A 20,627-nucleotide genomic window follows, 5' to 3' on the forward strand; every position below is an offset into this window, starting at 1 on the left:
CACTAGTAAAAAATGCATGTACATACTCTCTGTAAACAAAAAGAAAAATAACCTAAAGAATTTCCTAATAATATTACTAATATGTATGTTAGAAATGCAACTAGCAATGCTTCTTCTTTGTCATTTTACTCTTTTGCTCGTTTTGTATAGTTGATGAATTGTATGACTTGACCACTCAGATCTTTGTCAATCGCGTTGCCCTGGACTTTTGACGGCCACAAATGTGACAGAACCTGACAAAAATAAGATTCCGGAAATTTCTAATCTAAGGGGAAGTACATTAATAACTTACAAAAGTGTAACTTGTCAGTTACAAAACTAGCGCTAGTGTCACCGAAAAATCACTATGTCATCTAACGTTTGACGTTTCATGTTATTTTTACAAGCTTTTTAATAGTGTTTTTTTTTTTTTTTAACTGAGATCAGGCACTTACTTCTAAACTAATTTTGCCAAATAAACTTATTTTGCCTTGCTAATACATTCATAAAATGCCTAGACACACCAAACGCTAGAAGGTGTTGGCCACTTTCGTTTTGTCGGCACTAGCTCCAGTTTCAACCCTTGTAAGTAACCCAACTCTTTGGTTTAAATAATAAAAAGCCGTTGAACAACACATATTTTACAAATATATCTATTATTCTGCTTGACGAGAGAAGCCACAAATTCTAAGCCTAAGTCTAAAAGTCACAAGTCACAAAGTCTAAAATCACAAATTTAGCAACATAAAAGTAGCGTACATTGTATAACTTTAGTACTTTAGTACATTGTATACAACTAAAGTGGAGCTTCCAATGTTAAAAGTCCTAGTTTTAACTAATAATCAATGAATAGATTCAGACAGTACCATTTGTGTTAATGTATTCTTAAGCTAAATTTATACGATTCTTATTTTAAACATTGTAATGTTTATGATGTCAAAACCTGTTTATTTTACTCCAAAATGCGTATGGGCTTTTGATGGTCCATTAGAAGTTATCTTATCGTGTCTCATTTATCGTACATAGTCGTGGCATATACTGAAAATATTTTTAAAAACATTTTAGACCACTTGAAGTATTCGATGACTAGTTTTGACAGAGCGAGGCAACATGGGCAGAAACCACCGTTAGCCAATAATTAATTGAAAATTAGGAAAGCCAAGATTAAAGCTGAACCAGCCACTGACCGGAGTTATGGGGCTTCAACTACTAAAGAACTATCAACAGATTATTGTAAAATCGTTCTTTATTCGGTATTATACCATGTTGGAATACTATAAACACATTAGCATGAGAAATGACATGAAATCACAGCGCTACACATATTTTGAGGAAACTAAATGGAATAGGAATCTGTTCCCGTTGACAATGCACCCTCCTTAAGCCTCTCTATAAGAAACGATACAGCATTCCTCGGAACCAGAGTGCCTAAAACAGAAAAAGAACATGGTTAACTTGTCGCCGAACTTTCTAAAATTGTTAGGCATGGCATAACTTACAGACCAAGGACATTATATCACATTAATGGGGTTCGATAGAGAGATGGGAAAGGAAAAAAGAGAGAAAAAAGGAATGAAAGAAACAAAAAAAGAGATAGAGATAGAGAGAGAAATAAAGAGAGAAGAAAAAAAAAAGATAAATAAAAAACAACAGGCAAAAATCATTAGATGAATTAACATATGTAATACAATGGGAAGGTGGAGTCAAAGTTCGAGAAGGATAAGAACACTATCTGTAGCTTAGCGAGATTATTTTGTACTAAATTTGTTCTAACCAATTAAACCAAAAACAGCAAGTGTTTTTGGGACAAATTTAAGATCTTATATTACTCGGTTCCAACTGTCGGGGAAATTAAATTTGACAAGGCGAGAAAAGTTAAGACTTCAGGGAAACGTCAAGTAAAACAAAAAGATCTGGAAAGTTTGAGAGAAAGAGAAAACGGATGAGGAGGATAATAGTCAACACAATAGCTTCATAAGACCTAATATTACCTTAACAAGATCGATATTTATCTATTTATCTAGAAAAAACGGAGCAAACCACAGCTTTGAGCTTACTACGTATTATTTTTTTCTTCCCATGAGTCATCATATAGAATGGATGGTCGTTAGAAAGCCAAAGACTGGCTCAATCCATAAAAAATTCAGAGGTCTGATTCCTCTTTCCAGGACAAAAACCAAGCAGAGGACAGCCTGACTCCCCCCCCCCATGTACCCCCTCCCGTCCTTTACATTAAAGTTTTAAGACAGCCAATTTACTAAAAACAATCAAAAGTTCCAATAATATGACCCTGAGGTAACATAATAAGTAAATCCCCAAAGAAAAGGTCCACAAATAATACAAACAATCAAACAGAAGCTTCATTGATACACTTCAGCAGAAATAGGTGAATATTTTTTACCCTGTTTAAATCAGTCCTATAACAACTTGCAACCTGTATGATCAATAAGCACCAAGCAGGTCCCCTGGGCCCGTTTCCCAGATCCCACTTCAAACCCCTCCGCTTTTTCTGCACAAGAGAACATTTTGTATGTTTTTGCAATCAGAATCATAGGAAGGTTTTCAATTTCTATGGCAGAAGGAACCAAAGATCAGCGCCTCCTCTAGCCTTCCTGCCCCATATTCGATCCACCAGATACGCTTTTTAAAAGTTTCTAAGGTAGCTGATTACACGTCTGAGGCTAATTTTGTAACGAAGATGCAAAAAATCAGAACAAGTTCATTTTACATTCCCCGAATTATTTTTTATTTCCATCAAAATTGGTTTATAAGTATTTCTGATCTTGCTAATCACAAGTCTGAGGCCAATATCGCAATAAAACTAACCAAAATCAAAACACTCCTAGTTTGCGCTGCAGAGGGAGTACATTGTTAGCACCTCTTATGTATTATAAGTGTTTTAGGAGCTAAATGTATTGTTATCTGCCATTTTTCCCACTATTGCAGTACACAATATGGTACATTTATAGAAATCAAGCACTCACTTATTAGCAACTAGGAGGTGGGAGATTTGCAAGCCTGTTATAGGCTTATTTAAAACTGGCTCTTGTCTCGAAATCCATTGTAGAAAACCATTAATTCATAACTTGACATCTTAAGTGTCACACTTACTGAGCTTGAACCAGACTACACACATAGCCAATGGGACTCTTAGCCTTAATAAACAGTCTCATCGACCCCCTCTAAGTAGAATAAAAATAAAAAAGTATGCTTTTCTTGAATGATATATTTTGAAAAAATCCAGCTTTATAATTTCTAGTCCACCCTAGCTCGGTGTCAAGATCCCCCCCCCCCCAAGAGGCTGTTTTGACATGCAACGAAATCCACAATTTCAAACTTTTGGCATATACACCTTTCTCAATTATATGTGTCATTAACATTAGACTTTGCCATTTAAGAATACCCTTCAAAAAGTTTTGACTAAAGATACCTACCAACAACTTTTTGAGTTTTTGTCTTCATTCGAACTACTTGAAGCAACTGACTCTGCTGGGTGGCTTGTGCTATAGACTCTAACTTCGGCCAAACAGCCATAATACTCCCTGTAAGCATCCAATAGTTACAACGACGCTTGCCCAAAGTGCAATCACCCGTAATAAGCTTCTTTCGACATCGACCAGTCCAATAGACATGAATGCAATTTTCCTGAGAATGCTCGTAGTGTTTCTCCCAGTGTTCTCTAGCTTCATCGGCATGAACCTGACGATATCGTCGTTTCAAATCGGCTAGTGGCACTGTTTTACTCTGAAATAAACGTCAGTGAATAGAAAAAATTACAAGAAAAATAAAATGTGCATTTCCGATACTAAATATCGGGAGTTTTGTTAACTTTATTTTTTTTTTTTTTTTCACGGACTTTCTATGTGGATGTGGGGATTGTCTGTTGAACGTAACGCGTCCGCCTGGGAGGGGGTCTTTTTATAGATAGCACTTAGATGCTACTCCTCGTAACGTTTATCTCAGTATTATTTCGCATCATCGGCACGAGCCTGTCGATACCGGTGTTGTAAATCGGTTATACTCTCAAACAAATTATATGCAAGTAAAAAAAAGCACTGTCGAGTGAAGTGAAGGTGGAAAATTTTGTTTTTGGACAACACTTTTTTTTAATTTTCCAAAGATCTTTTAGATAAAATCTTAGGCACGGTTTTACTAAAAAAAAAAGGAAGAAAATTAGCAGTCAGTCAACAAGTTTGATTGCCATTGACATAAAGAAGAAATAACCACATTCAAAACTGTCTGGACTCAAAACACATTTTTCTGATAACAACTAAATTTGGAAAAAAAAAACTTGCTTGCATTGACTATCTTACAATCACTAATTAACTACCTCAATTTGGTAGCGATAATAATGATTAGACAACAATCAAAAGTAAGTTTTTCTCTCCTAAATTTCTTTTCTTCCTACGGTCCTCTGAAAAAGACATTTGAAAGAAATACAACTTTCGTCAGTTTTGTCAGTGTTTCGTCAGTGTTGTCACACAAAACATAGTTATTGACAGATAAAACAATAGGGCAGCAAGTTTAGTGTCTTTTGGAGCACCACATTTATTTCTACCCTCTTTTGTCTAGCCATTCATTCCCTAGTCAAGGGTTGGGTCGTTACTTTAATTTCTTTGCTTTTGGAAAGTTGGCTTTGCCTCCCAAAAATTAAAAAGTAGTCATATTTTTGTAATGGACCTAGTGAACGTGTTGTAGGTACTGTTTTTCTTTTAGGAACGAAACCTTTTTCAAAGCTTAGCCCTTCACAATTGTAACATTATTTCGCAGTGAGAAATAAAAATGCTACCAATCATAGCGTTCTTCAAATCTGCATTAAAGTAACAGTCAATCCACACGATTAATGAAGAAGAAAAAGAAGAAGAGATAACTCGTATGGCTTAGAAAAAAGAATAAACCATTTTAGGTTCTAATTGTTCATGATTCCACTCAACATTTTTAAAAGTGACTATTAATTTTACAGGCTATAATAAAGAAATAAAAATATACTGATTCAAGACAAAAACATTTGTTGCCAATCAGTAAGTGGTACAACAAACAATGTGTCAGACTAACCCCAATTAAAGAAGTAACAGTACTTTTTACAACTGTTAGGTTTTCTTTTCATCAAAATAGCAAAAAAAACTATTAAGTAATAAAAAATTTGGGTTCGCCAAATAATTCCCCTCTCATCCAACTTTAAACAATAAAACAAGTGCCTTAAGCCAATTGAACATGAGAATCAAGATTTTCAAAGGAGCACACTCCTTCTCCAACCTTTAAACGAAATCCCGCGATCCCCTTGTAACTCATGGGGCAAGGACTATGAGATTTTCCCGCGTCCCCATAATCACAGTTTATCTTAATTTTAAGCCAAGCTCAAAATACCCATGGAAAATGATTTGTCTTCCAATAATAATATGTGTTATTTCCAGCCTTTCTCTCATTATTGCCCTCAATGCAAAACAACCGTATAAATACTTACGCATTCTACTGTGCAATTCCTCTTATAACCCTTAGAAAAGTTTCACCCGCATACATTCTATAACAGGTGTAGGTTTAGTCTATTTAAGTGTCAGCGAATTTTACCTTCAAATTGAAAGTCTTTTTTATTATTATTTTTTGTTCATGCCTTCCTCAGTGTGTTCGAATTGAAGTTCCTTCAAAATTATTCTAAAATATTTGCGCCTGGAATTATTTTTATCTTGCTGACGGATAAACGGCATCACCAATTGCATCACCCATTAACTTGATTCCTACTTAAATCATTTATTAGTCTACGTTTTGTTGTACATTTCCTTTTTTGATTCTTACCCTGACAAGATTAAAAAAAAACGGTGCCAATCACAAGACCAAAAAACAAGGAACTTGGCAATTTACAATGATGTTATAGGCTTTGGATTAGATGTCCGACCCTCAATTCTTCTCCAACGGGCCAACTAAGGAATTTTGCCTAAAGAAATCTTACAAATCAGAAATAGATAAACAAACCTGGTATCCAGTGCTAGGTCTTATGATAACAAACGATGCATCAACACTCTGCTTTCTTGTGGAGCTCCTGGTTGCCAGAATTGGCCCATATCGACTACCCTGACGAGGCTCTTTCAGTATATAAAATCCTTCATGATTGTCACTCATTATCTCGTACCTACAAATAAGTATTATCAAGTGAAGGCTCTGAGAAAAAATGAAGAGGTATTAACAGCGGGGTACAAATTTGAACTTGGTTGTTTCCCAAGGTTCACTAAACTATCTTGCATGGTATTCCATATGTTTTTTTTTTGCCGTGCGTTCATGCGTTAAGACGGTTTGCAACAGTCGAGCAGGCAAAAATTACATCTATTTTTAATTTCGATAGAGAAAAAATAGAACTTTAAGGAGAAACTAATTTTAAATGGGAGAAGCTACCGATGTTGTAATCTCTGTGAGAGCTATCAATAGAGCAAATAAAACAAATTGACTCCTCAGTTTACATTTGATGGAAACAATTCAGTTTATGCTGCATCGGTCACACGCGAGTTGTTTTGTGCATAAAAGACAGATCAAACGAAAGTAAGAATTAGAGAAGAAAAAAACAAACACAAAAAAATGGAAAGTTATGGGACCTATAGTTAAAATCTGAATACGTAAAATGTACCCGACAATTTAAATCACTAAGCAATACATTCAAGTTATGCTGCATCCCTCATGAGTGAGTTGTATTGTATCAGAAAGAAAAGAAAAGAAAGAAGAAGAAAGAAAGAAATAAAAATAAATAAATAGAAATGGAACGTATGGTTAAGACTCTAAAAACAAATTGATAATGTAAATTCCAAAGCAATATTTTACTTGAAACAGTGACAAAATTAAACAAAGGTACCTTCTAACTTAAAGACCCATCATCTTAGCAACTGATCAAACTTAACAGCTGTCCAACTTTAAAAGTGATTATTTAGTACATGTTGTTACTCTTCAACTCATTGAATTCCGACGAATTAAGAAAAAAAACGGAAATATATTTACAACAATATATGCACTTTCACTTTGTTGCTCATGCATTTGAATATGGAGAACGCAGTAAAATTGTACAATGCTCAATAGCTCAAGTACATGCTCAAATATATAAGCAACGATATACTGTTCATATATTTAGGCATGGATAATCAGAACGGATTTATAAATATACAGGATTTCACAAAGTTCATCAAAATTCTGCATCAGTGTTTACAATTTTATATGTTACTTATGTTTTTAAATATGGAAAATCAACTGAAATTGTACATAGATTAATAGCTTAAATACATGCTAAATATATAAGCAACGGTAGATTTTTAATATATTTGATCCTGAGCAATAAGAACAGATTGATAAACAAATCCACAGACTTGATCAAATTCTGCATCTACAACAGTTTATATACTTTCAATTTGTTGCTCATACATTTCAGCATGGAGAATGCACTAAAACTGAATATTGCTCAAAAACTAAAATAAATACTCAAATACATAAGCAAATGTGTACTTCTCATACATCCAAGTATGTAGAATAAGATAAACATAAGCAAATCCACAAACTTAATCAAAATTTTGCATCTACAACAATTTATATACTTTTAGTTTGTTGCTCATTTAATTGAGCATGGAGAATGCACTAAACTTGCTTAGTGCTCCAAAACTGAAATATGTACTCAAATACACGAGCAACTGAGTACTTTTAATACATCCAAGAATGTAGAATAAGGTAAGCAAAACAAAATCAACAAACTTAATCATAATTCTGCATTTACAACAGTTTATATACTTATAGTTTGTTGCTCATTTAATTAAGCATGGAAAATGCACTAAAATTGTTTATTGCTCAAAAACGGAAATACATACTCAAATAAATGAACAACTGTGTACTTCTCATACATCCAAGTAAGTAGAATGAGATAAACATAAGCATATCGACAAATTTAACCAAAATTCTGCGTCTAAAAAATTCTTAATCTACAACGTCTACAGCAGTTTATATGCTTTCAGTTTGTTGCTCGATTTATATAATTTCAGTTTGTTGCTCATTTAATTGAGCATTGAGAATGCACTGAAGTTGTTTATAGCTCAAAAACTAAAATACATATTCAAATACATAAGCAAATGTGTACTTCTCATACATCCAAGTATGTAGAATAAGATAAACATAAGCAAATCCACAAACTTAATCAAAATTTTGCATCTACAACAATTTATATACTTTTAGTTTGTTGCTCATTTAATTGAGCAAGGAGAATGCACTAAACTTGCTTAGTGCTCCAAAACTGAAATATGTACTCAAATACACGAGCAACTGAGTACTTTTAATACATCCAAGAATGTAGAATAAGGTAAGCAAAACAAAATCAACAAACTTAATCATAATTCTGCATTTACAACAGTTTATATACTTATAGTTTGTTGCTCATTTAACTAAGCATGGAAAATGCACTAAAATTGTTTATTGCTCAAAAACGGAAATACATACTCAAATAAATGAACAACTGTGTACTTCTCATACATCCAAGTAAGTAGAATGAGATAAACATAAGCATATCGACAAATTTAACCAAAATTCTGCGTCTAAAAAATTCTTAATCTACAACGTCTACAGCAGTTTATATGCTTTCAGTTTGTTGCTCGATTTATATAATTTCAGTTTGTTGCTCATTTAATTGAGCATTGAGAATGCACTGAAGTTGTTTATAGCTCAAAAACTAAAATACATATTCAAATACATAAGCAACTGTGTACTTTTCATACATCCAAGTATGTAGAATAAGGCAAGCATAAGCAAATCAACAAACTTAATGAAAATTGTGTATTTACAACAGTTTATATACTTTTAGTTTGTTGCTTATATATTTGAGCATGGAGAATGCACTAAAATTGTTTATTGCTCAAAAATTGAAATATATACTCAAATATATGAACAACTGTGTACTTCTCATACATCCAAGTATGTAGAATAAGATAACCAAAAGCAAATCCACACACTTGATCAAAATTCTGCATCTACAACAGTTTATATACTTTTAATTTTTTGCTAATTTATTTGAGCATGGAAAATGCACTAAAATTGTTTATTGTTCAAAATCAGAAATAGATACTCAAATACATGAGCAACTGTGTACTTCTCATACATCCAAATATGTAGAAAGATAACCAAAAGCAAATCCACACACTTAATCAAAATTCTGCATCTACAACAGTTTATATACTTTAAATTTTTTGCTAATTTATTTGAGAATGGAAAATGCACTAAAATTGTTTATGGGTCAAAATCTGAAATAGATACTCAAATACATGAGCAACTGTGTACTTCTCATACATCCAAATATGTAGAAAAAGATAACCAAAAGCAAATCCACACACTTAATCAAAATTCTGCATCTACAACAGTTTATATACTTTAAATTTTTTGCTAATTTATTTGAGAATGGAAAATGCACTAAAATTGTTTATTACTCAAAAACTGAAATACATACTCAAATACATGAGCAACTGTGCATTTTTCATACATCCAAGTATGTAGAACGAGATAAACATAAGCAAATCCACAAACTTAATCAAAATTCTGCATCTACAGCAGTTTATATACTTTTAGTTTGTTGCTTATATAATTGAGCATGGAAAATGCACTAAAATTGTTTATTGCTCAAAAATGAAATACATACTCAAATACACAAGCAATCCATATCAAACATATGCAAATCCACAAACTTAATCGAAATTTTGCATTTACAACAGTTTATATACTTTTAGTTTGTTGCTTATATATTTGAGCATGGAGAATGCACTAAAATTGTTTATGACTCAAAAACCAAAATACATGAGCAACTGTGTACTTCTCATACATCTAAGTATGTAGAATGGAATAAACATAAGCAAACCCACAAACTTATTCAAAATTTTGCGTCTACAACAATTTTTATACTTTCAGTTTTTTGCTTATATATTTGAGCATGGAGAATTCCCTAAAATTCTTTATTACTCAAAAACTGAAATACATACTCAAATACATGAGCAATTGTGTACTTCTCATACATCTAAGTATGTAGAATGAGATAAACATAAGCACATCCCCAAATTAAAAAAAAATTCTGCGTCTACAAAAGAATATATTTTCTCCGTTTCGTCCCAGACAGATGGCCAAAAAGGACAATCTAAAGCAATCCATCCCATGGGCAAGCCAAACTTTCTTTCATCATAGCCTTAGAAAATGGGATTGAACCGCATTTTTCGTACAGCTTATTGTTTGATACGGTGAGTTAGAGGATTATCTAAAACCATCCTTAGACAATTACCGTGGAAACCATTTATCATTACTTCCTCCGCCTTTAGAAGTGCCCATGTTTCAGAGCCACAAATGGACAGTATCGGAATTTTGACCTCCAATATTCAAATTTGAAATGGCAGACTATTGGAGGTGTAAGATACGGGGGGAAAGTACGGGGGTACCAGGGGCCACTTTTAAGGCCAAGGGTTACCGGTAATATTTCTAACTATCTCTCTAGACTCGAGCTAGGCTGAAAAGTCAAAGATTATATAGTGTAAAAATTCTTACTGTATTCAAGACACGCTACAAAAGGAACTCTAAACGGAACTATTTCCTCCAGCCCGCTCCGCAAGCCGCGTGTCTGCGACGGGGTAACAGGGTGGTAATGAATTTTTCCAGCCAATGCGAGGGCTTACTAAGTTACTGGTCAACCTCCCTAACTGCGTAATTTAATACCTCGTGGTCTATTAACCAACTACGCAATTAGGAGGACATAAAATGGCGCCACAAAATAAAAGGAAAATTAATAATTATTACTCGGGGAAGGAAAATAATTAAGGGGCCAAAAGAAACGAATCTGGGACGGACATTTATCTGAACAAACTGGGACCAAGGGTTCCAACACAGACTATTGCGTGACATGCGCAATTACTTAGATGCATGCTCAAATACATGAGAAAGTTATAATTCTCATATGTTGTGTACACAGGGGGGGGCTCAGGGAATTCACACTCCTTGAAATTCTAAATTTACCGAACCTCTTGTTCAAATTCTTGTTCGTCAAACAATTATTTTAAATATCTGGAAATTTGGTTCTGGAAAACTTGGCATAGTACTCCAGGTGCAGATTTAAGAGATAGAGACTAAGGTCCCTTCCTTCTTGTTGCAAATACTTCTGGATTTGAAAAACGATAGCAAAGTAAACTCCCCTTACTTAACTATTGCTTATTTCTATTCTCTCTCACTCTTCTTCTTCCTTTCCATCTCTATCGTGCTCTCTAAGCATAAGTATATTTTAATCACCTTCTTAGGAATTTTGACTGAATTTTACCAGAGTTGACAAGGCCAGCTTCACCCAAGATTATCACAATTCTATCTATTTACTTTTTGAGTACTATGCTATGTAGAAAACAAAATGGCCACTCCTACTTGTTGTAAATATCTCTGGATTTGAAAAAAAAAGTGAGTAAACTTACTTTACTTTAATATTACTTATTCTCTCTGTCTCTCTTTCTCTCTCTCACTACTCTTCTCCCTCCTCTAACTTTAAACTGCTCTATAAGCATAAGAATGCCTTAACCACCTTCTTAGAAAATTTGACTCTGAGTCTATCCAGAGTCGACAAGGCCAGGTCAACACATGGTTGTCCCAATCCCATGTATTTCCTTTTTCAGCACTATGCAATGTAGGCACAAAACGGTTGCTCCTTATTGCAAAAACTCTGGATTGGAGAAAGAATGTGACTTGAAAAAATAAAACAATGGTAGAGTAAATTTACTTTACCGTTGTTTGCTCTCTCTCTTTCCTTAACCTCCCTCCATCTCTCTCATACTCTATAAGAATAAGTAAGCTTTGATCTTTTTCTGAGGAAATTTGGCAATAAGTCTAACCAGAGATGACGAGGCCAGGTATACTGGTGGTTCTCAATTGCGCCTACTGACTATTATTTTGATAAATCAATCACTGTGAGCAAATATGGCTGAGGAAAAAGAAGCAACGGCGGTTTTTCAGACATACTCCCGAGAGCACATATCCCTGTTGAAAATGGTCCCTGTCTAAATATTATATTTAGAAGATAAAGGATATAGCAAAATTAAAAAAAATATATATTAAATTCTACCATGATTTTCACCAATAATTGTGGGGGCGGGAGGGGTATCCTATAGACCAATCAATTCCAACGTGCCGCTACGTGTAGCAATGGTTCACACGTAGCAATTTGTTTGGAAATGGGAAATATTTCGGGGTACAGAATTCAAAACAACACAAAACAGGCAAGCTTTAGGGCGAGTCTAGAAACTTTAGAGGCAATAGTGAAAAGGAGAATCTTGAGATTTTCTTATTGCCGAACCTCCCTTCCTTAAATAGCTATTACGAACCTCCCTTCTTATTGCCGAAAAATGTTTTTGATATTTATTTTAAAGCTTCATATAACTAAACGAATTTGCTTCATATTTCATAAAACTATGTACAGTGATGTTTAAGTGCTAGTCCCATACGTTTACTAGATAATCTCTTTCTGAGGAAAATTCTAAACAGAGTTGACGTTGCCAGGTAAACTGGTGGTTCTCAATTGCAGAAGAGGAGTATCCTATAGACCAATCAATTACAACGTGCTGCTATAATTGCAAAGAAACAGTAAAACAACTTTGAATAATTTAGAGTGTCTTTCGTAAAGCTTCCTGGAGGGAAATATTTTTGACAAACCCGTCTAAACACATATTTACAAGACTGAGTATAAAATTACCTAGAATACGCCGTTTGCCATGTCATTCCTCTTTCAACTTCGACTTTATATAATACAATTTTTGACAAACCCGTCTAAACACATATTTACGACAAGACTGCGTATAAAATTACCTAGAATACGCCGTTTGCCATGTCATTCCTCTTTCAACTTCGACTTTATATAATACAATTTTTGACAAACACGTCTAAACACATATTTACGACAAGACTGAGTATAAAATTACCTAGAATACGCCGTTTGCCATGTCATTCCTCTTTCAACTTCGACTTTATATAATACAATTTTTGACAAACCCGTCTAAACGCATATTTACGACAAGACTGCGTATAAAATTACCTAGAATACGCCGTTTGCCATGTCATTCCTCTTTCAACTTCGACTTTATATAATACAATTTTTGACAAACCCGTCTAAACACATATTTACGACAAGACTGAGTATAAAATTACCTAGAATACGCCGTTTGCCATGTCATTCCTCTTTCAACTTCGACTTTATATAATACAATTTTTGACAAACCAGTCTAAACACATATTTACGACAAGACTGCGTATAAAATTACCTAGAATACGCCGTTTGCCATGTCATTCCTCTTTCAACTTCGACTTTATATAATACAATTTTTGATCGACCAGTGGCATGTGTGTAAAGAAACCAAATGGATTCAAGGATCTTTACTTCTTCACCTCCTAAAAAAAATAATAGCAACGACATTATCAACAATATATTTAGAATCAAAATATTGACAACCAACGATAGAGGTCATTATTTGCAACAAGCTATTAAGTATACTTCTATGAGCTGAGGAAACATTAAATGCACAAAACAGTAAATAACGAGCTTTAACTCAGCTAATGAAACATGCATCTTTTGGTACTTGTATGATATACCCCCTGCAGCTCAAAAATTGAAGTTAGGTTAATCCTAATAAAATAAGTACGATAAAAAAATATAATTCTTCGGAAACAAATTTGGGCTTTATGCAGGTCTGCATGCAAAATGTGTTAGTTACAATTTAGGTTAGGTCCGAATGTTTTTATTAGGTCCAAATACTTTACCCCCACCCCCTAATGTGCAAATATAGATAGATAGATAGATATTTATTGCAATAAAAGCCACTTTGGGCCATGGCAAAAAAAGAAAAATCACACAAAATAATAACATGATTATAACACTCATAGCAAAATATGGTAGCCTACATAACAATAACAACGCAAAATTACAAAACATTACAAAAACATAATAAAGCACACGATATCATTAAACTAACATAAATAGATAGATGTATGTTACATCAATCAAGGGCCATGACTACAAAAATAACAAACAAGAAAACAACTTACACACATACAACAATACTTTCCAGACTCACCCCACCCCTTTTTACAAAAATCTACCTCTATGTGACATACCCAATTTTATATACTTTGCTATCATTCTTATTGTCACATAATTTTTTGATCCCATTACTGAAACCAACCACTCACTTGTCCCCACATTAACAAAAAATAAATTTTTCCTTAGATCCTGTAATTCGGGACAAAGGGCCATGAAGTGAAGCAGATTCTCCCCATTTTCTCCGCACATAGGGCATGAGTAAGGACCCTCCTTTACCCTTACCCTCCCTAAATATTTCCTCCTTTCTCCAAGTGCTAGAAAATTACCCCTCCCTGATATATACCACTTAATTTCTTCAATATTTAAACCCGCTTTAAAATAATTATTATATCCCCAGACCTCCTTCCAGTGCCGGTAAATGCCGAGGGACACCGAGGCTGCGACCTCACACTGCCATTTCTGAATCTCCTGATCTTCAAGCACTCCCTTTACTAGTTTTGCTACATTTCCTACTTCCAGCCCTATCCCCTTCCCTTCATTCCAAACACCTGATAACCCACAACTATTTAAGATTGATTTCACCTGGGAAGCCCATGAACATTTCCTTCTATCCTTCAACACCTCCAGATAAGCTGCATTTACTAACCTATTATTCTGTAAACCAATCACCTTTTCCCAGTATCCTATCATTCTAACCAATCTTTTTATTCTCAATGAAAACAATCCTAGATCACCCTTTAATACCAGATTATTAAATTTCCCGCTTAGCCCTAAAAGTCTCCTGAAATGTCCTAAATAAATTCTCTCTATTTTTTCCCCTTTTTCAAAACCCCAAACTTCCCCACCGTAACTCAATGCTGGGCCTACCTTCATCTCAAAAATTCTCTTCTGTAGCTTAATATCTGCCGGTCCTAGATGCCTAAGGGGACTCTTCAATAATGCCCATGAAGCCTTCTGACCCTTCCAATTCGCTATTTGCACCTGATCACTCCATTTCCCTGAACTTGTGAACTTACATCCCAAATAAATATAATCCTTAACTTCATTCATCTCTTTCCCTTTAAAATAAAACTTATTCTTTTCCCTTTCATCATTTCCAAAAACTAATATACCTGATTTTTCCATATTTAAAACTAATTTTTTACTCTCCAGATAACTATCCAAAATCTCTAACATCTTTTGCAAATCCGGAGCCGATTTCACAAGCAATACTATGTCATCTGCAAATAATAAACAAAACAGCTCCAGCGACATTAATTTTAACATAGGGGCATTTCTATTTCTAAAATACTGCTCAATATCATTAGTAAAAAGAGAAAACAAACGCGGTGATAGAGTGCATCCCTGTTTGAGGCCTACATTACTTAAAACTGGCCTAGAATAAGAAATGCCTACCTTCACTACTACTTTAACCACCTCATACATTTTCATTATAACTTCTACTAACCTAATTGGCAATCCTAATTTCACAAACACCACTTTCAACAAACCCCTTGAAACTTCGTCAAATGCTCCCCTAATGTCCAAAAACGCCGTATATAGCCTATTTTTCCTATGCCTCGTATATTTACTAGCTAAAGCCTGTAAACAAAATATTTGATCAATTGTACTATAATTTTCCCTAAACCCTGCCTGACATTCAATTAATATACCTTTATAATGCAACCATTTATCCATCCTACTAGAAAGGACTCTACAAAATAGCTTACTGATAGAACTTCCTAAACTTATCCCCCTATAGTTCTTGTGTAGGTTTCTTTCTCCTTTCTTAAATAATGGGATCATAATCGATATCTGCCAACTTCTTGGCCATAGAGGTGTACTTAGAATTGCCGAGAATATCAATGCAAGCACTGGCAGTATCCATGCTCTTGACCATTTCAGCAGCTTAGTTGGTACTCCGTCGATGCCCGGAGCTGCATTCCCTCTCATGCTTTTCAAGGCGTGCCATATTTCCTCCTGTCCAACCGGTTCCAGTAGTTTAGCATCCTCTGAATCCAACTCAAAATCGGCTGTTTCTTCTAAGCTATTCATCTCCTTATCAGCTCTCTCTCTTCGTCCTCTTCGGTGTATATCTCTTTATATTTTTGTTCTAAGTATTCTGGCCAGGTATCGGCGTGAGGGACTGAATCAGTCAACTTTCTATTTTCTGTTGATTTCCTAATTAACTTCCAGAACTCCGTTGTATCATTCACGCTAAATTTCTCCCGTATGTTTTGGCTCTCTTCCTCTTCAGAACGTCTCTTCTTCAACTTAAGTAGCCTTTTATATCCCCTTTGCTTGTCCCTAAAAACCTGTAAATTATTTTCCAGATCACCTGTACTACTAGCCTTAAGCAACCTAAAAGCTACTAAAACCTCCTTCTTCTTTTCCTCACAATCCTTATAAAAAAAACTCATCAAACCAATACTTCTACCATTTTTTCTCCTGCATGCCACCTTAGTTCCAATCTTATTCAAAACCCCCGACAAAAAATCCACAGAACCTGCTCTATCCCCTTCCCTTGCCATATCCTCACTCTTCTGAATAAATGAATCCAGCCCTCTATCTTCAACTAGTACCTTTTTCAACTTCTCCTCACTATCATTATCAAACCTTAAACCTTCCCTCCAATCAAGCTCATTACCCATCTTTCCCTTAGCCCCAAACTTCTTTTTCCGGCTCTCAGCCCATCCTCCCCTCCTAATTCAACCCTAATAGGCACGTGATCCGACCCAGCAAGGGCCATCACCTCAAAATCCACACAACAAGAAAGAAGCCCCAGACTAACAACCCCATAATCTATAACACTTGGAGATCTACCCGAAAAACATGTAAAATCCCCCACTCCTTTATCCTTCCCTGTCCTCCCATTCAAAATAACCAAATTCTGCTTACCACAAAAATCCAATAATTTTTTCCCCCAATTATTCTTTCTCCGATGACCGTCCTTACTCATCCTCCTCCTAACCGACGGCTCAATCATATCAACTCCCTTAGTTTTTCCTAGTTCGAGACCCACCTCCTCCTCACGGGCTCCTTCATCCTCCCCTGTATATCCGTTAAAATCCCCTAGAAAAAGAAAATAATCGGACGGAAACTGTTCTGAAAAACGATCCATATCATTTTCTAATATCTCCCAGGTATCCTCATCACTAAAAGTGCTAGTTTCCGGCGGTAAATACACTGAACAAAAGATAAACGAATTACTACCTAAAGGTACTCGCACCCATACTAGATTACATGAAACACTTTTCAACCGAGATAAATTTCGCCATCTATTCGTTATCAATAATGCCACTCCTCCATAAGTTCTACCATTCTGCGATCGCTCTCTTTGTGATCCAAAATAGGAAAAACCTTCTATTCTCTCCTCTTTTTCCAGCCACGTTTCTACTAATGATACAACTGAAAAATCACAACATTTAAGAAGACACTCTAATTTAAGATACGAAAAGCCCTGAACATTCCAATGCGCTAAATGACACTCGTAAATTGCGCCATGGCCCTGCTTATCCTATCCACTATTTGAGCCAATGGGTTGAGACGAGTTAAATAGCCGCCTAGGCTCCATTTTATTAGGGTCGTCAGCTCTAACCGACTTGCTCTTCTGTCTTAGGTGGTCATCTGGGCTAATAATTTGTTGGCTGTTACGTTTGGGAGCCCCCACAGGCCCGATAAAAGTTGATGTGGAGCCTTTTTTAATAACAGGAGTTTCACTGTTAACCCCATTTATTTCGTTATCACTACTAAGCTCCTCCACTACACTAAAGAAAGATTGAATTGAGGATGAAGATCCAGAACGCGATCTTGAATTGCAAGGTTCTTCCAGGTTCAACCAATTATTTTCAGAAACAAAACTCTTTACTAAACTTTTTTGTGGCACTGATAAAGACCCAGGTTCACGGAGAAACTTTTGCCGAAAATTTTCCTTAAAATGGGTCATGGTACTCGCTGATGGCTCTATATTAGGGGAATTCGTAACCTCAACTACAGACTGCTTATCAAAGCTATACGTAAAACACTGTTGACCAATATATAACTTTGTCCCTCTTAGTCTTGCTTCTCTATTTTCTCCTCTAGCCCGTTCAAAAAAAGGCTTTAGGTGGTTACGAATAGACAATTCACGCTTTGTATAATCGGGACTAACACCAAGACCCGCCCTTTTCAGGTGCGCACTTGAACGCAATATAGTATCACGAATGTAACCACTTGTAAACTTAACCAGCACCGGTCGCGTGCCTTGTTTAGCGTTTAGCCAAAAAATGTCTCTAATGTCCATCATTTTCAGCCCTAAATTTGGCATATGTAAGTTGAGTGCTCTCATTACATCTTCTCGTAACAAAGAACCTTTGTTTGTAGGATCGAAATTATACAGGACCAAATTACACTTTTTAGACTCATTTTCTAGTCTTTGCAATTTTACGTTAGTATCCGACAATTCAGCTTGCAAACTTAGGTAATCTTTCTTCAATTGTGACGTATCCTCTGAGAACTTGACTACTGTCGAATCAATTCGCGACGAAATAGCAGATAGGTCGTTTCTCAGTTCTTGAACCTGCGATGAAACTATTTCTATTCCGTTCAATTTTTGATTAATTTCTTGTAGAGTTTCAGAAAAATTAACAGAAGTCATAATTAATCCGGAAATATAGTTATAATAATTAGAAAGATTACTTATCTTTCTTTGAGGGCCGAGCCTCACAAATGCATCCGAGTGACTATTCCAGTGCCTCTAATTATTCACACAAAATTTCTGCTTAACATAGCAAGTCTTATAAAGTAAGATTTCCACTTAACATGACAATTCTTGTCAATGGGAACTGGTTTTTCAAGTTATTTCACAGCCTGTGTACTTAGATGTAAGCGGAATGAATGCTGATGAATTATATATTTCCCATCTATACTGTCAATTCTCTTTGTCTTTTCTCACCCTAAGTTAAAAGAAACTAGCGAAAACACCGGTTTACAGTGCGTCAATGCATGAACAACTTGAGCTGCAGGGGGGTATATCATACAAGTACCCATTTTTTTTTAATAAACTTAAGGTTTTATTTTTATTTTTTATTTATTTTTTTAAGCGAAGAACCACTCAACGATATTGCGAAATGGGTTTTACATACTCTATTTAGAAGTGAAAGGTCCATGAGAAGATTCTTCATTAAAAAAATATTGTATGTTTCCAGAAATGTTAAGTGTCAGACCTCAGATTCGAAACATCTTAAAAGATTTTTCCGATTAAAATATCTAAAAATTACCCAAAATCAGAGGCGACGCTGTAGCGTTGCCTATAGTAAAGGCCATACGGCTCCAATGTTTTATTATTTATTATTATTATTTTTTTCCAGAGGTACTTCATATGGAAGGGGTGTCGTAGAAACTTCAAAGCGGGCTCATTCGTTTATAAATCGAGAGTTCTAGTGCCCTTTTTAATAGTCAAAAGTTATTAGAGGGCACCTAGCCCCCCCCCCCCACGCCCATCCTTCCCCCAAACACATCCAATCAAAATTTTGAGATAGCCATTTTGTTCAGCGTAGTTGATTTCCTGATAGAAAATAAATATTTGAGGAGGACACTCCCCCACAACCCTCAGGGCAAGGGTTTTAAGTTATGCCCTGGGGGCATATGAGGCTTTTATAGAAGGCTTTGTCGTAGAAACTTCAAAACAGGCGCAATCGATTGAAAATTAAAGGGCTAGTGCCCTTTTTAATAGTCGAAAGTGATTGGAGTGTAACTAGCCCAAATCCCCCCACCACGCCCATCATTTCCCCAAACACATCCAATCAAAATTTTGAGATAGCCATTTTGTTCAGCGTAGTTGATTTCTGGATAGAAAATATATTTTTGAGGAGTACACTCCCCATACGTCCCCAGAACAATGATAGAAAGCTATATCCCGGGAGCGAACAAGGTTTTTACATTTGACGTGGTCATTAGCGCTGAAAATCTGGCTCTTTTAGTTGAAAAATCAAAAAGCCCGTGTCCTTGTTAACATACGAAAGTGATTGGAAGGCCCATAGACCCCCCCCCCCAGACCCATCATTCGCCCAAAAACATCCAATCAAAATTTTGAGATAGTCATTTTCTTCAGCGTAGTTGATTTCCAGATAGAAAATATCTTTTTGGGGAGGACACTCCCCCACAACCCTCAGGGCAAGGGTTTTAAGTTAAGCCCTGGGGGCATATAAGGTTTTTATAGAAGGCGTTGTCGTAGAAACTTCAAAACAGACTCAATCGATTGGAAATTAAAGGGCTAGTGCCCTTTTTTAATAGTCGAAAGTGATTGGAGTGCAACTAGCCCCCCCCCCTCCCCCACGCCCATCGTTTCCCCAAACACATCCAATCAAAACTTTGATATAGCCATTTTGTTCAGCGTAGTTGAATTCCAGATAGAAAATATGTTTTTGAGGAAGACACTCCCCCACAACCTTCAGGGCAAGGGTTTTAAGATATGCCCTGGGGGCATATAAGTTTTTTATAGAAGGCGTCGTCGTAGAAACTTCAAAAAAGGCTCATTCGACTTTAAATTCAAAGGTCTATTGCTCTTTTTAATAGTCAAATGTTTTTGGAGGGGAACTCGTCTTCTTCAATCCCACGCATAGACTTTCACACA

The 20,627-nt window shown here is 35.5% G+C and overlaps 1 protein-coding gene across 1 annotated transcript in view; it reads right to left on the minus strand.

The window, feature by feature from the left end:
• Nucleotides 1-1,193: 1,193 nt before the first annotated feature.
• LOC148947261 (protein strawberry notch homolog 1-like) overlaps nt 1,194-20,627 on the minus strand; it is a 90,535-nt gene continuing 71,101 nt past the window's right edge. The window contains exons 18-21 of the mRNA XM_089096961.1: nt 13,260-13,386; nt 5,950-6,106; nt 3,414-3,723; nt 1,194-1,407 (exon numbers count right to left, since the gene is read on the minus strand). Coding sequence (XP_088953087.1) covers nt 1,316-1,407; nt 3,414-3,723; nt 5,950-6,106; nt 13,260-13,386 — 686 coding nt within the window. The 3' untranslated portion in view covers nt 1,194-1,315. The remainder of the gene's footprint in view (nt 1,408-3,413; nt 3,724-5,949; nt 6,107-13,259; nt 13,387-20,627) is intronic.

This window comes from Artemia sp. Qi Xiang Cuo, chromosome 11 (assembly GCF_049724085.1).
Source record: "Artemia sp. Qi Xiang Cuo chromosome 11, ASM4972408v1, whole genome shotgun sequence".
NCBI lineage: Eukaryota > Metazoa > Arthropoda > Branchiopoda > Anostraca > Artemiidae > Artemia > Artemia sp. Qi Xiang Cuo.